This window comes from Theropithecus gelada, chromosome 2, assembly GCF_003255815.1.
Source record: "Theropithecus gelada isolate Dixy chromosome 2, Tgel_1.0, whole genome shotgun sequence".
Classification (NCBI taxonomy): domain Eukaryota; kingdom Metazoa; phylum Chordata; class Mammalia; order Primates; family Cercopithecidae; genus Theropithecus; species Theropithecus gelada.
In genome coordinates, this window is record NC_037669.1 from 173,674,375 (window position 1) to 173,689,334 (window position 14,960).

Below are 14,960 nucleotides of genomic sequence, written 5' to 3' on the forward strand. Positions count from 1 at the left end.
ACTCATCTTGGTCTTTAACCTGTAGCAAATATACTAGTATAATATTTACGGGTATTTTTCTTTTTCATTTGAAAGTCATTGACTTTGCCTAGCACGGTAAGTTAAAGTTCCTCAAAGAGGAATCATTCCCAACTATGTGCAACGTCACAAACTTCAGAGTATTCTGGAAATACATTTTAAAAATCACAATAGTTATATTTGAACTTGTAGCAAGGAATGCCATTCTGCCAAAAAATATGAAATCATTTGTTGCACTGGCGGTTCAAGAGCATAATAATAAGATATTTATAATAGTTTTATTCTTGCTTTAAACTACTTTGAAATCCAACAAGAAAATGGCAAATATAAAGAAGTTTTTTATTACATAAAAATTAGCAAGACAGGCATATGAAAATTATATTTAAATTTCAAAGGATATTTCTCTCATTTAATAGTTAATAGTTAAGAGAACTAAAAAGCTATTTAAAGCTATTTCCATAACACTAAAGTTAAGAATGCTTTTTCCATATTTCTATATCAGTATTTAAATGGATGTGCATTAATATAATCACTTTACTCAATATAGATATGGCAGATTATATTTTGATGTATTAATCAAGCTTCCCCCAATATTTCCCTGTACACCCTCACCCTCTTTTATGTAATTAGACAATTCTGTCACTGCCTAAGAGAAAGCTTGACAGCAGAAAATAGAAAAGTAATCAGTTTTAGACTCCTGCATCTCAAAAAGGCAGCCATCGGGAAACAGAAAAGAGCACCAGAGTTTCGACAAAACTTGACAGATAAGACCCAGGCTTCTCAGCCCCAGGCTTAAAGACTACCCAGGCTAAAGGGAAAGCAATGAGAACTCAGAGGTACGGAGACACCAAAGAAGGCAGTTCCTGGCCTAGTCCCCTAGGTTAAGTGTGCCAGTAAGCAGCCTGTCAGCTTATCCAGCCTGTGATACTGGAACATTTCTCCCTTGCCATCTGGCAGGATGCTAAGCTGTATCAGAAGAGAGCCCTGGAGGGATGCTGGAGGAGGATGGATCTTGTTTCCTGGCTCCAGTGATGCTCCTGCGTTGCCTTGCTGAGGCAGCTCATAGTAAACAGCACAGGTAGGACCCCGAGAGGTTGGTGCTAACCCCCAGTCAGATCCAGTGGTATCAACTCTGCAGGTAGCTCCCCAGAGAATTCCACGGAGCAACATCTAACTCGGGGTGGCCTCCCCTGGTCCCATGGAGGGTGCTACCCAGCACAACACCCTCAAGTGCTGATTCCCAGCAAGTTCCTGGGCATAGTACCTCACTGTGGAGGGCTTGCCCAGGTCCCCCAGAGGGACACTTCGCTTCAAGTTTCTCCAGCATAGCACCTTACTAATTTTTCTGATCTTTGCAGGAAGGTCAGGACTTCGACCCAGCGTGGGAGTGTCCACTTCTATATTCGTTCCTTTCTTGGGTGCTCTGCCTCAGCCTTAGAAGTTGTGACTTCTTGATGTGCTCTTCCTACATTCTTTAGATTTCTCTTCCCCTCCCTAGTAGATAATACTCATCATAGTTAATAATTCTTTATAGTAAACCTTCCCTGTTGAAATTATGGTATGGTTTCTGACTAGACCCTCACTGATACAGATACAGGTTTTAGGAATGTCCCAGAAGAGCCCATACAGATAGGATGTGGGAATTGGTTTGATTGTGCTCTTGGAACTGAGTCCAGTGCTGAGTTTTGTTTGTTCCTTTGCTTGTTGCCAATAGGACATGGGATGCTAGTAATCCATGGCATGCAGTTGCATCACAATTAATCAGGTTATCATCCTGATGAAGTGCCAACTGAAGCAGGTGCCTTGGAAGCCCAAATAGCTGCTGTTCTTGACTGGCACATAGTAATGAAGAACACAAGGACTATGGCACAGAATGGATCCTTCTGAATGCACTGGAGCACTTACAGAAAGAAAATGACAAGCTTGGGTCCTTTACAGCTCAGTTCAAGTCATGGTCTGAGACATGGAAAGATCCCATGACAGCCCTAAAAGAATCCATTGCTTTGTTCTGCTACGGTGCTGATATGGCTGATAATTGAAACTTAATTGAGCAGCTTACCAAATTACAAGGTCGGATGAAGTCACATGTTATCAAATTTCTCATGTGAAAGTTAGAAAAAAAAAGAATTCTAAAACTTGGAATAGGAGCGTCTTGTTGAGACCACCCAAGTAAAACTAACAATCCTGAAACCAAGGTCACTCTGAGCAGCCTTCATAGCAATTAAAAATAGCTTTCCATTCTGGGTCTGAGAAGATGAGCCTTTCTTTGCTTGAAAACCCTATGATAACCTAATGTAGGACAAATGTCTTTAAAAGGGATGTTCATTTCCTCATGAGACCCAACACAATGAGGATCAAATCCAAAACTAGGGTCCTATTTCAATATGATCCAGGGGAATTAGTATAAACTGTGACCCAGTAGGAAATAGGAAAAGAATTACAAGATTTTGCTATTATATTTCAGCAGCAACCCAGAGAACATGTGCAGGAGTGGATTCTAAGAAGGATAGGCCAGGAAGGGTAAAACTTATAGCACTAAATCAGGCTGAATTCATTGATATGGGTGCACGTACTAGAGATTCCAGATTTCACATGTTAGTTCATGCAGCTGGAGGTAGTTTAACTGGTTGTTTGACTAAAACTTGTACTTAACCATGGTCTGTGTTTGATGAGGGTAAAATGTCAGAGCATCTCTAGCATGTGGACGGGGGAATTCAAAGGCTCAGAGAGATGGGCTCATTGGGGTACATTTACCATGTGTGACTTGCACACCCACTCCCCAACCATATTCAGCAAGAACATCCAGAAGCCACTCCTTTCACTGAGGCATTGAGAAATACATCGGAGAGGAGAGCACTAGCATCCTTGATAAGCCCTGTGGTTGCTCTCCTTTGGAGGCCAGGTATGACACCAAACGATACATGATTTCAATGTATCCAGTTGGCAGGGGCCAACTGACAGCACTTGACCACCAATAGCAAACTGAGAACATCTTTCATAAAGGGAAGCGGGGAGGTACTATTATTTAGAATGCTTAGCCAACAGAGATCTTTAGTGGTGGTTAGTTGACTAGGGTGTTCCTGGAAAAGAAACAGATGGTCTGCCTATTAAAGTATTCCTTGATCAGTTTAACAGAAAAGAATATCTAGGTGTGGTAGACAGAAACCTGCCCTAAGTTGCCATTGCTACAGTGGAGAGTTACAGCCTCTCACACAGTTTCCAGATGCAAGTCAATTCAAAGACTCAAAGCCCCTCGATTAAGTGGAAAGCTGGGACCCTTGAGGAAGGGCCCTGAAACATTACTACAAGTGCACACTATAAATCTTCCTCCAAAGGAGAATTGCAGCCATTTACTAGAGTGACTGTTTACTGGGGAAAAGGAAATACACAGGCTTTCAGCGAATACTAGACACTGGTTGCAAATTGACATCAAGATTCCTAGAGTCTTACAATATTACTGTGGTACACCATTTTTAATGATTTTTTTTTGCTTTGGGATGTTTTGGGTAGGGATGGGGGTTAGTTAAATGGATTATGAGCCCAATGGGCCCAGTTGGTCCGTTTAACTTGTGGTATTTCTCTTCAGTATCTGGATATTTAGTTGGAATTGCCATAACTGGCAGCTGACAGCATGCCCCATTGGTTCTTTGAATCTAGAGCAAGACAATGTTTATGTTTTGCTCGTGGATGTATCTCAAGTCCCTAGAATAGCATCTGGCACATAGTAGGCACCTAATAATTATATGTCAAGTGAGTGAATGAATGAATAAACCACAAAAGATATACCATTTTAGACTTCAAAATAATGTTAGCTTTCATGTCCAAAAGTCTTCTGCACTTCTTTGTCTAAAAAATATTTTTTTATTAACCATACATAACAGAGCCTTCAAGTTGCTATTTCTAGACATATTTCTGTCAATAATTAATAGCCATTTTTAGCATTATTTTCTCAGTGCTAGAAGTCACTGAGATTTACAAATAGAAAGTTTTAACAACTCTGGATTTTGTGTGGTTTTGACTTTCACTCTCTGAAAGGTCCTACTTTCAACCTAGCATCCTCAGAATTAATGGATGGGCACAATTTTCCTTTTTCTTTCCTACAGTAAAGCTGCTTACAAGCAAAGAATCCTAACTCTGTCTCCACTTTCACCCCTGCAGAAGGGCCATTTGTGTTGAAGTTTGGTTTTGGTTGGGCACTAACAGTAAGAGAGGATGTTAGGAATCATAGGAAAAATCCTATATATTTGCTCTTTTACCCTACTACCTTCCCAGCTCTGCTGCTAAACTAGTGTCCCCACATGTATGTAGTTGGGGAGGATAAGAACAAGTACTCAACTTAAAGTCTTATAAAATAGTTCTTCAGCAATATTAGCACCAAACTTGCATTTAAGATGAAAAAGAAATAAAAAGCTAGAACACTGACCTGTGTGATATAGATTATTTTGTGCAGCTGAATTAATATCTGCTGAATAGGATCGCTGATCTGACGTACTTTCCTCTGGGACACAGCAATTCCTGCTGATGCTGTGGGTGATAAATTTTGTAGTTAGTCAAGTTCTCTTTCAAATGTTATATTAATGAAAAAAGTAAAATTCTAACAATAATTTTAAAGTAAAGACTTCCCCTTATCAGTGAGACAATATGTAGAGACCCTGTAGTACTTCAATATTTTATGACATGGAATAAACAATATCTTCCTTTTACTTCTCAGACTTCTAAGTAACACAATGATATTACCTGTAATAACATCTGAAAGACTGCTTAGCGCTTGGACATTTTGCTGGCATTACAGCAGGCTGCCATCAGGAGTCAGCAGTGCCTTAGATACAGTGGCCACTGAAAAGCCAGGCTTCAGACATGTATAGTTAAGAGGCTATCATGCTTTTAAATTTTAAATTCATTATGCCCTCCATGACATATTTTAAGACTAATTTTATCAAAACTATGAAATCTATACACTGAATAGACATTCTTACAGAGCAAAAAAAGAAAATTTCTTTTAGCTAGAATTAAATAACTTTCAAACCTGTGATTATTACAAATTATAATTTTCACCTAGATTTCTCTCCAAGTCTAAGGGGGGCATATTTATAATCTAACCTGAATTCTCATCATACAGCCACACCACCTTCACAGTTTTCAGACTAATTTGGCGTCAAATTGTATGTGAGCTGCTCTTCCAGCGTCCTCTGTCATAGCCACAAACAGTCTGTTTTTAACCTGAGGACTATACAACTATTTAAAGGAAAGGCTTTTGTCTCCAGATTACCTACAAGGCCACCTCTGCCTCTTGTCACTCACAGAACCACACTGGATAAAACAAAAAGAGACTTCAGATACGTGATGTGCATTGTCTTCCTTCCCTTCTCTTCCTTCTCTTTCTCTTTCCCTTCCTCCCCTTAACCGAGAATGTGCTTTCTGCAATAAAACTTTTCTTGCCAATTTCCTTTTAAAAAAAAAAAGGTGAAAGTTCCAAAGACCCTCTTTTCTTCCCTTCACACATTGAGCCACTATGAAGTTAAACATGAAGATAGTCATTGCTTTAACAACAGCTAAGCATTTTTAAAAATGCTTCTTTTATAAGCACTTTCTGAGAAAGCTTGCATATTTTACCATAAATATTTTGTTTTCAAGACATTTAAAGAGAATGTTCAATGTAGTCATTTAAAAGAGTCAACTTGTTTTATTATAAGCATATGAAAATGTACAAAGACATAAAATGCAAAAAAGAATAAAATATAAACATTCAAAGAAATACTGCTTTCTTTACAGATATCTTTACTGAGTTAGTTTATCATTTAGCACAAGAAATAATCTAGTTCTAGCTCATCTCCAATTAATACCTTGTTTAAATGTTTGAAATTTAAAGAGTCTATATCCCATGGACACAATGTTTACTCCTTTTAATATCAATTATTTGATTATTAATATGAGGTTTAATAAATACCCTTGGGATAAAAATATAAAGAGGCAAATAGAAAGAGTTAATGTAGCTCTAAAATAGAAAACAGAGAGCTGGATTGTCTGCTCCATCTTGTGGAGATGGTCAAGTGTACACATGCCATATTTTCTACAGTGGTGCTTCTTGGAGAAATAATTCTTAAAATATAACTGTTTGTCTAAACCCAAACCAAATACTAGACACTGTGTAACATGACCAAGTTGATGTTGCTACAGAAAAATTAACTTTGCATTTTCTGAAAATGGAGAGCTTGGTTTTTTTAAATCATTTTTATACAAACTACTTTATGTTTTTGATTTCTAGATGTAACATTCATAGGTAATGAGCTAAAATCTCACAGCATGGCAGAGAGTTCTTAGGTCTGTGACGACATTTTGAATGGGATATCACATAGGTTTGACTCTACCTTGCCACAAGAATGTGCCCATCTGTGGCCCTAAATACAAAAACAAAGAGTTAGCTAGAATGTCTGCCTTCTGAATTAATCAACTATCCAATTTTTTTAACTTAAAAATTATTTTTCTTGAGACCTTTTGACCACTACCCTCACAATCCCAAAACATCCTTGACTTTTGGAAATACTTTTGATTACTTAGTTATTAAAAAATAAAGTTAAAAATATTTAATTACACATGCCCCTATAAAAACAAGCAAGCAAGCAAACAAAAATGTTAGTATTACAAATGAGAAATGAGATTCAAGGCTCCTAGGAGCCACCATCCATCACAGCCACCTCCCCAGAAATAACTTGTGATATCAGAGTGGTGTGTTGACTTCCACTCACTTTTCTATCCATTTACATACATAAATGTATACTTCACAATGGTACTTTTCAAACCATACTTGAGTCCTGAAGCCAATGTTAATGAGTCATGATCAGCATTTTGAAAACTGATATCAAATGAATTGGAACTAGATTTTAAAATTTCAGAGTACATTGGAAGGGTCCACTCAGTCAAGATGTAAAACGTGTTTTCTATTGATAGTCATTTCCAAGCATTTGAAAGCTACTATTATGGAAAATCTACAGTAGTCTGTCCATTCTCCCTTCCTCCTTTCCTCTCTTTCTCCCTTGCACTCTTCCTCCCTTCTTTCCTCCCTCCTTCCTTCCCTTCCTTTGTAAACAAATAGTGACACATCACATCACATAAACTGTTGTACAATTTGTTTTTTTCACTTTTTTCACAGTCTATCATGGAGATTGTTTATTATCAACATGTGCTGTTCTAGCCCATTCTCTGTACCACTGAAGACCACTATGTGTCCTGGATGCACTGTAGTTTACATAGCCACTTCTGTCTTAGTGGACACTTAGTTTGCTTTCACTTTCTCATGATAATAAGTGATGTTGCAGTGAATATACACCGGCATGCCTCACTGTGCATAAGTACAAGAGTTCTTTTAGGGTAGACACAGTGAAGTGAAATAGCTGGACCCGAGGATACATTGTAACAAATACATTTTTAGGTGGCTGAGTCAATTTACACTCTGATCAGAAAAGAATCCATTTTTCTACACCTCAGTCAACATTATATATTATCAAACTTTTCCGCTGTGCCAATCTGATTGTTTTTTGTATTTATCTAAATGCTAGTGTGGTTGCTGTACTTCTTTGGTAAATTTCTTGCTTGTATCCATAGTTTTTTGTTCTTACTGATTTGTAAATGCTCTTTAGATATTCTGAATACTCATCCTTTTATTGAATTTTTTAAAAATTGAGACAGGGTCTCACTCCGTCACTCAGGCTGGAGTGCAGTGGCATGATCACAGTTCACTGCAGCCTCTGCCTCCTGGGCTCAAGCAGTCCTCCTGCCTCAGCCTCCCAAGTAGCTAGGACCACAGGCATGCACCACCATACTCGGCTTTTATATTCTTAGTAGAGACAGGGTTTTACCACATTGGACAAGCTCATCTCGAACTAGGGTTTTACCACATTGGATAGGTTCATCTCGAACTCCTGGCCTCAAGTGATCCACCCACCTCGGCCTCCCAAAGTGTATTTTTATTCTTCATTTAAAGGTTATTAACTGCCAAGCATTTGGCAAGTATTAGCCATATCATTTTATCTAGCTTTAAAAACATTCTCTCTCAGTAAATCTTTTAGATTAGCCCACTGAAAATACTATACTTCCTAACTGTTCACCAAAAAAAAAAAAAAGGCAGCAGATATTTATATTACCAATTTTCTACTGAGAATATTTGTATTCAAACAATTTTTTATTAAAAAGACATCTATGAGGCTGATCACAGTTCATGTGCAATGTCAGTCATACATAATATGCCCATGATCCATGATTAATATCTATGTGGTATTTCCTACTGAAAAATATATACACAATATTTGGTCTCCTTAAAATTTAAATAAAATCAAAGTTTAAAATATTGGGATACTTTGCATTCTTTTATAGTTTTTATTAAAATAGTAAATTTGACTAGTGTTTTAAAACTTAGACGGAAACTACAAAATTTCTTATAAGAGGCAATTTACTTAAAAGCGTCAAAAAGTCATTACATAATTATATTTGCTGGCTTACTCTGTGGCAAGCATGACACTAAAGAGCTATTTGTTTCCCCTTTGCAGAGTTAGGTCAGAGGACTTGCAAGAAGAGCAGTCCTTCTTTTTTAGCAGGGACTTGGGTGAGACACTGGGAGGTGTTTTACGTATTTAGTCTCCTTTAAATCCACGGAGGAGACTAAATGAGTCAAACACCTCCCAGTGCCTGTAAACTGTCTGCTCCTTTATTGGTGTAGATTCTATCCCCATTTTACAGATGAGGAGACTGAGTGCGATGGTCTAAATGCTTCTGAACCACCAAAATTCACAGGTGAAACCCTAATCCCCAAGGCAATGGCATTTGGAGGAAGTGAGCTTGGGAGGTGATTAGGTCATAAGGGCGGAGGCCTCATGAATGGAATCAGCACCATTGTAAAAGAGGCCAGAGGGAGGTGGTCACCCCGTTCTACCATGCAAGGACACAGCCAGAAGGCGCCTCTGGTTACTGCAAATACAAAACAGTATCTCCTTCCCATCCTGAAATATTATTTCTCTTCTTAAAAGGATTGCTATTTTTAACATGATGTTCTACCTATCTCTCTTAACATTTAATTAACTATTTTTGGAAAGCACGTAGATATAATAAGCTGAAGCATTAGGTCTTTACAGCTATTGCTGTGCACTACATTCTCCTTTAGTATCTCATTGCATCATAAAATAGCCAAGTTAGTTGCCCATCTCTGGTGCTTTGACACGTGATTTATACTATATGTCCATTCTATTGAAACTATAATTCACAACATACACTTTGAAGCTGTCAATAACTACAAATGAAACCCAGAAAAGTGGGTTATACTGTATTCTCCCAGTTGACCAAAACATGGTATCAATATATTATTTTTCTGAAATCTCTCAGCTAAGAATCAGGAACTTTTGGACAACTGGAGAAAAAAAAGGTTAAGGAAGGAAATCCATGAAGAAGCAAAAAAAATACTGTTTTCATGAATGGGACGCCAAAACATACATGAGCTTCTCTATATTGGACCAAAAATCTTGTCAAACTACAATACAAATTTACTCTCACCTCTTAACTATCATAACAATGAAATAAAGTAACATAATTGTAGTTCAAATCTATAAATGTTCAGCAATCAATCCCTGTGTCCCTGGTTAGATGAAGAATCTTGAACTCATAAGGATTACATGGAAGGTTCACCTGGACAACCATGGATGTGGGATAAAGAGCAGATTCGAATGTTACATTTGAGAAGACCAGGAAGAATTAGAAGGCCTTCAATAGCACAGGAAATGTATTGGATGTGAGGGAAGTTGTATGTGAGTGTGGGTTCTTAGGAGAAGGAATAATTCCAGCCAAGGGCGAAGTCAGCTAAGTGACAGCTGCAACTGAAGAACAGCAAAGTGTTCAGTTTAGCTGGTGTGCAGCACAATAAAAAAAAAGTACAGTGTGTATACAGCTGAAGAGGTAGCCAGGGACCATACACAATGGTGAGGAGAAATAAGGCTGATTTTATTTCAGGAGAGGTGATCTCACTGGAAGAGGCTCAAACGGTTGAAGTCAGAGGCCTGGCTTGCATTGTCTCTCTGCTAGGTACTAGCAATATGGTTTTCGGAAAGTCACAACATCTTTGAGCCTTAGTTTCTTCATCTGAAATGGGAGCATGGTAAAAATGGGACTAGCACCAAGGGTGCTGAGGTCATACATGTTGTGGGGTAAATCAATCTACAGTGCCCTGTAGCTGTTTCCACGTGGGGAGCACGAGCAAAGGACTGCTGAAACTTGGGACTGAGACACTGGAAATATGATGTTCCATCAGAAGAGAGAGGGAAGTGACAGAGGAGATGGTGCATGGATGATGGATACTTCTCAACACAGACCAGCAGACCATTCTATAATCAGACAAAAATTGTTCGGAAGGAGCTTGGCAGTCTAGGCCCAGATGCCCCTGCTATCCCAGCCTCCAGTGGAGTTCTCACGGAATGGCAGGAAGCTGAGTCAAAGCATCAGCTCCTTTCACCTCTGGGTGATCAGGCAACAAACTTCCTTTCATTTGAAACTTCAGGAACAAGCTGTTTAAAGGCCAGACACAAGGCTGCTTTGAAGTCCTTAACTCTTGAATTCCGGCTGAGCTTCTTTCATGTAATGTGTCTTATATTCCTATAACGGGTAATGTCACAGTATATTTAACTAACAATCTACACCAATAAAGGAGCAGACAGTTTACAGGCCTGTAGTGTTAGAGGTTAACCTGCTGAAATTAATATACTGGTATGATTTTACACCCAGTCAAGAACTTGATCACAAAAATGATATCATTTTATTACCCTATAGAAGTTCTACCAGTCTTATGCTTAATTTAGCAATCTTATTTCAGCTTTTTTTTCTTGCCTAATGGCATAAATCTCTGTTCTTCAAATGCTCTTGAATCAGCTTTTTTGTCTTCCACCTGGTTCTATCATTAATGGGTTGAAAAAACTCGGACACTTGCTAAAGAATAACTTTAAGAATTGTGCTTTTGCACCCCAATATAAAAAATAATAAGTAGTTATATAAACAGAAAAATTTTTAATTGACACACTATATGAAACATCCCAGATAAATGACTGAATCCATACTGAGCAGAGTCAATTAAGAATGAACAAGGTTCCAGCTATAGTGGAGGGCAGGCAGGTAGCCCAGAGAGAAGAAAGAGGCCTTTTGCTTTCAGGAGAGGGTAGTGCTGTAGCAACCATTATAGAATGGTTTGGACACAGCCTTAGTTATATCATCATTTTTCTTGAAGAAAGCGAATTAACAGAAGCTTAATGACCGGTTCAATGATTAATATTCCCTTATGGTTTAAATGTACTCTGAGATCCTTAAAAAAAAATACTCCCCAGACAGGAGCCAACACATGGATAGAATCTTAGCTACTGGTGCTTACATTTCCACACAGAAATAATTTGGTTAGATGTCCACATGTATGTCCAAAATAGTATGGCTCATGTGTAAAAGACTCCACATTAACCTAAGGTCTTTGATATCCAGGTTTCATCTTCTTATAATTGGCTCTTCTGTCACCATCCTCAATCCTCAAATTGGTCAATGCAACAAACTAATTCAAAGCATATTTGTAAATACTTTTGACATATTTTTAAAATCCACTATAAATTACTAATAACGGCAATTTGGAATTTGAGGGTGATGTTTTTCTCTATAATTATTTTGTACACCATGCTACAATCATCACCCAAGTCATGCTGACCTACCTCCCTTTACTCCTGCCAGAGAGTGGGATACCTTTCAACCCTTACTTCCTTTAGCCTTTCCTCCCAGGCAGAAACCCAAACGGCACAAGTGTGAACTGCCATTTAACAGCTGATATGCAATTTGGATTTAGGCTTGAATTGGAACCACCAGTAACTTTTGTAAGATGAGTATCCCTTTGAAAACACATTACGCTACAATGACCATGAAAAAAATCTACATCTCCAAGAAGCATCCTCCTGGGACCTTATACAGAGTTGTTTGGCACCTCCCTTGTTATGAAGGATGAGGAAGCAAGTAATCATTGGTAAAGGAAATTTCTTATCTCAATCTGAAATCTAAAAATATATATGTATATATTTTAATATAAGTTTAAATGAAAATAAAATATTTTAAAAGTCTAATACAAAAAAAGTCAGTGATTCCCTCACTGCTTCAGATTACTTATGCAGTTGCTCTCAATACAATAGCAAAGACAAACAAGAGTTTATACAGTGATGGCCTAAATCAGTTACTCAATAAATAGTTTCTAAGGGCCTGATCTCAGAGGAAATACTCAAGATATTTATAGGCATACCTCATTTCATTGCACCTTGTTTTATTGCATTTCAAAGATGTTGCTTTTTTTTTTTTTAAGAAATTGAAGTTTTGTGTCAATTCTGCATTGAGCAGGGCTACTGGCCCCATTTTTCCAGTAGCATGCATTTACTTCATGCCTCTGTGTCACATTTTGGTAATTCTTGCAATATTTCAAACATTTTCATTATTAGATCTGTTGTGATGATCTGTGAAGACTGATCATGGATGTTACCATTGTAATTGTTTTGGGGCACCACGAACTGCACTCATATAAGATAGTAAACTGAATGGATGGACATTGTGTGTACTCTGACTGTTCCAGCAACCAGCTATTCCCCCATCTCTCCCTTCTTTGTAGGCTTTCCTATTCCCAGAGACACAATAATACTGAGATTACGCTAGTTAATAATCCTACAATGGCCTCTAATTTTTCAAGTGGAAAAAAGAGTCACATGTCTCTTACTTTCAATCAAAAGGCAGAAATGATAAAATTTAGTGAGGAAGGCATGTCAAAAGCCAAAATACCAGAAAGCTAGGCCTCTTGCATCAAATAGTTAGCCAAGCTGTGAATGCAGAGAAAAAGTTTTTGTAGAAATTTAGAAGTGCTACTATAGTGAACACATGAATAATAACAATGGCAGCCTTATTGCTTATATGGAGAAAGATGTAGAAGCTAAAAGATCAAACCTGCCACAACATTCCCTTAAGCCAAAACCGAATCCAGAGGAAGGCCCCAACTCTCTTCAACTCTATGAAGTCTGAGAGAGGTGAAAGAGCTGCAGAAGGAAAGTTGGAAGTAGCAGATGTTGGTTCATGCAGTTTAAGGAGAAAAGTCATTTCCATAACATAAAAGTACAAGATGAAGCAGCAAATACTGATATAGAAGCTGCAACAGGATAAGATCTTATTATGATCCAGCTAAGATAACTGATGAAGATGGCTACACTAAACAATAGATTTTCAAGGCAGACAAAACAGCCTTTTATTGCAAGAAGATGTCACCTAGGATTTTCATAGCTAGGGAGGAAAAGTCAAAGCCTGACTTCAAAGTACGGGCTTACTCTCTTGTTAGGAGCTAATGCAACAGGTAATCTTAGGTTCAAGCCAATGCTCATTGACCATTCCAAAAATAGTAGGCTAGGGCCCTTAAGAATTTTACTAAATCTATTCTGCCTATGCTCTATAAATAAAACAACAAAGCCTGGATGACAGCAGTCTGTTTATTGAATATTTTAAGCCAACTCTTGAGATCTACTGCTCTGAAATAAAGATACCCATCAAAATATTGATATTCATTGACAAAATACTTGGTCATCTAACAGCTGTGATGAGGACGTACAGGATATTAATGTTGTTTTCTTTTTCTCTTTTTCTTTTTTAAGACTGAGTCTCGCTGTCACCCAGGCTAGAGTGCAGTGGCACGATCTGGGCTCACTGCAAGCTCCACTTCCCAGGTTCACACCATTCTCCTGCCTCAGCCTCCCGAGTAGCTGGGACTACAGGCACCCATCACCACGCCCAGCTAATTTTTTGTATTTTTAGTAAGGATGGGGTTTCACCATGTTAGCCAGGATGGTCTCAATCTCCTGACCTTATGATCCGCCAACCTTGGCCTCCCAAAGTGCTGAGATTACAGGCGTGACCCACCACGCCTGGCTATTAATGTTGTTTTCATGTATGCTAACACAACATTCATTCTTCAGCCCAATGATCAAAGAGTCATTTTGACTTTCAAGTCCTATTATTTCAGAAATTCATTTCATAAGGCTATAGCTGCCATAGATAGTGATTCCTCTGATGAATCTATGCAAAGTCTATTGAAAGCCTCCCAGAAAGGATTCACTATTCTAGATGCCATTAAAAACATTTATGCATTTTAGCTCCAGATCAACTCCAAGAACAAACTAGGAATCCTGAGAGGACTCACAGACCCTCTGAAGGAAGCAGACTGCTCCTGCAGGACGTGGGAGACATCCCAAATGCTCAGCAGCAGCAAGATCTGCCCAAGGAGAGTCTGAGCTCAGGTATAGCTCTGCCCCCAACGGATGGCCCTTTCCTACCCACTCTGGTAGCGGAAGACAAAGGACATATAATCTTGGGAGTTCTAGGGCCCTGCCCACCGCCAGTCCCTCTCCATACTACCATAGCTGATGCTCTTTGGAAAACACCACCTCCTGGGAGGAGGCCAACCAGCACAAAAATAGAGCATTAAACCACCAACCCTCATGGAGTCCATTGCAACCCCCGCCCCGCCACCTCCACCAGAACAGGCACTGGCATCCACAGCTGAGAGACCCATAGACGGTTCACATCACAGAACTCTGTGCAGCAAACCCTCAGTACCATCCTGGAGCTGGGTAGACTTGCTGGGTGGCTAGATCCAGAAGAGACACAACAATCACTGAGGTTCAGTTCACAGGAAACCACATCCATAGGAAAAGGGTGAGAGTACTACATCAAGGGAACACCCATTGGGACAAAAGAATCTGAACAACAGCGTTCAGCCTAGACATTCCCTCTGACAGAGCCTACCCAAATAAGAAGGAACCAGAAAACCAACCCTGGTAATATGACAAAACAAGGCTCTGCAATACCCCCAAAAAATCACACTTGTTCACCAGCAATGGAGCCAAACCAAGAAG

The 14,960-nt window shown here is 38.8% G+C and overlaps 1 protein-coding gene across 4 annotated transcripts in view; it reads right to left on the reverse strand.

Moving 5' to 3' along the window:
* NEK10 (NIMA related kinase 10) overlaps positions 1 to 14,960 on the reverse strand; it is a 263,478-nt gene that overhangs the window by 26,048 nt on the left and 222,470 nt on the right. For 3 of the 4 annotated variants that reach the window (XM_025376245.1, XM_025376247.1, XM_025376246.1), the window contains 2 exons: positions 6,387 to 6,416; positions 4,442 to 4,542 (listed from right to left, as the gene is read on the reverse strand). In XM_025376245.1, coding sequence (XP_025232030.1) covers positions 4,442 to 4,542; positions 6,387 to 6,416 — 131 coding nt within the window. The remainder of the gene's footprint in view (positions 1 to 4,441; positions 4,543 to 6,386; positions 6,417 to 14,960) is intronic. The other variant, XM_025376248.1, reaches the window with a different exon arrangement.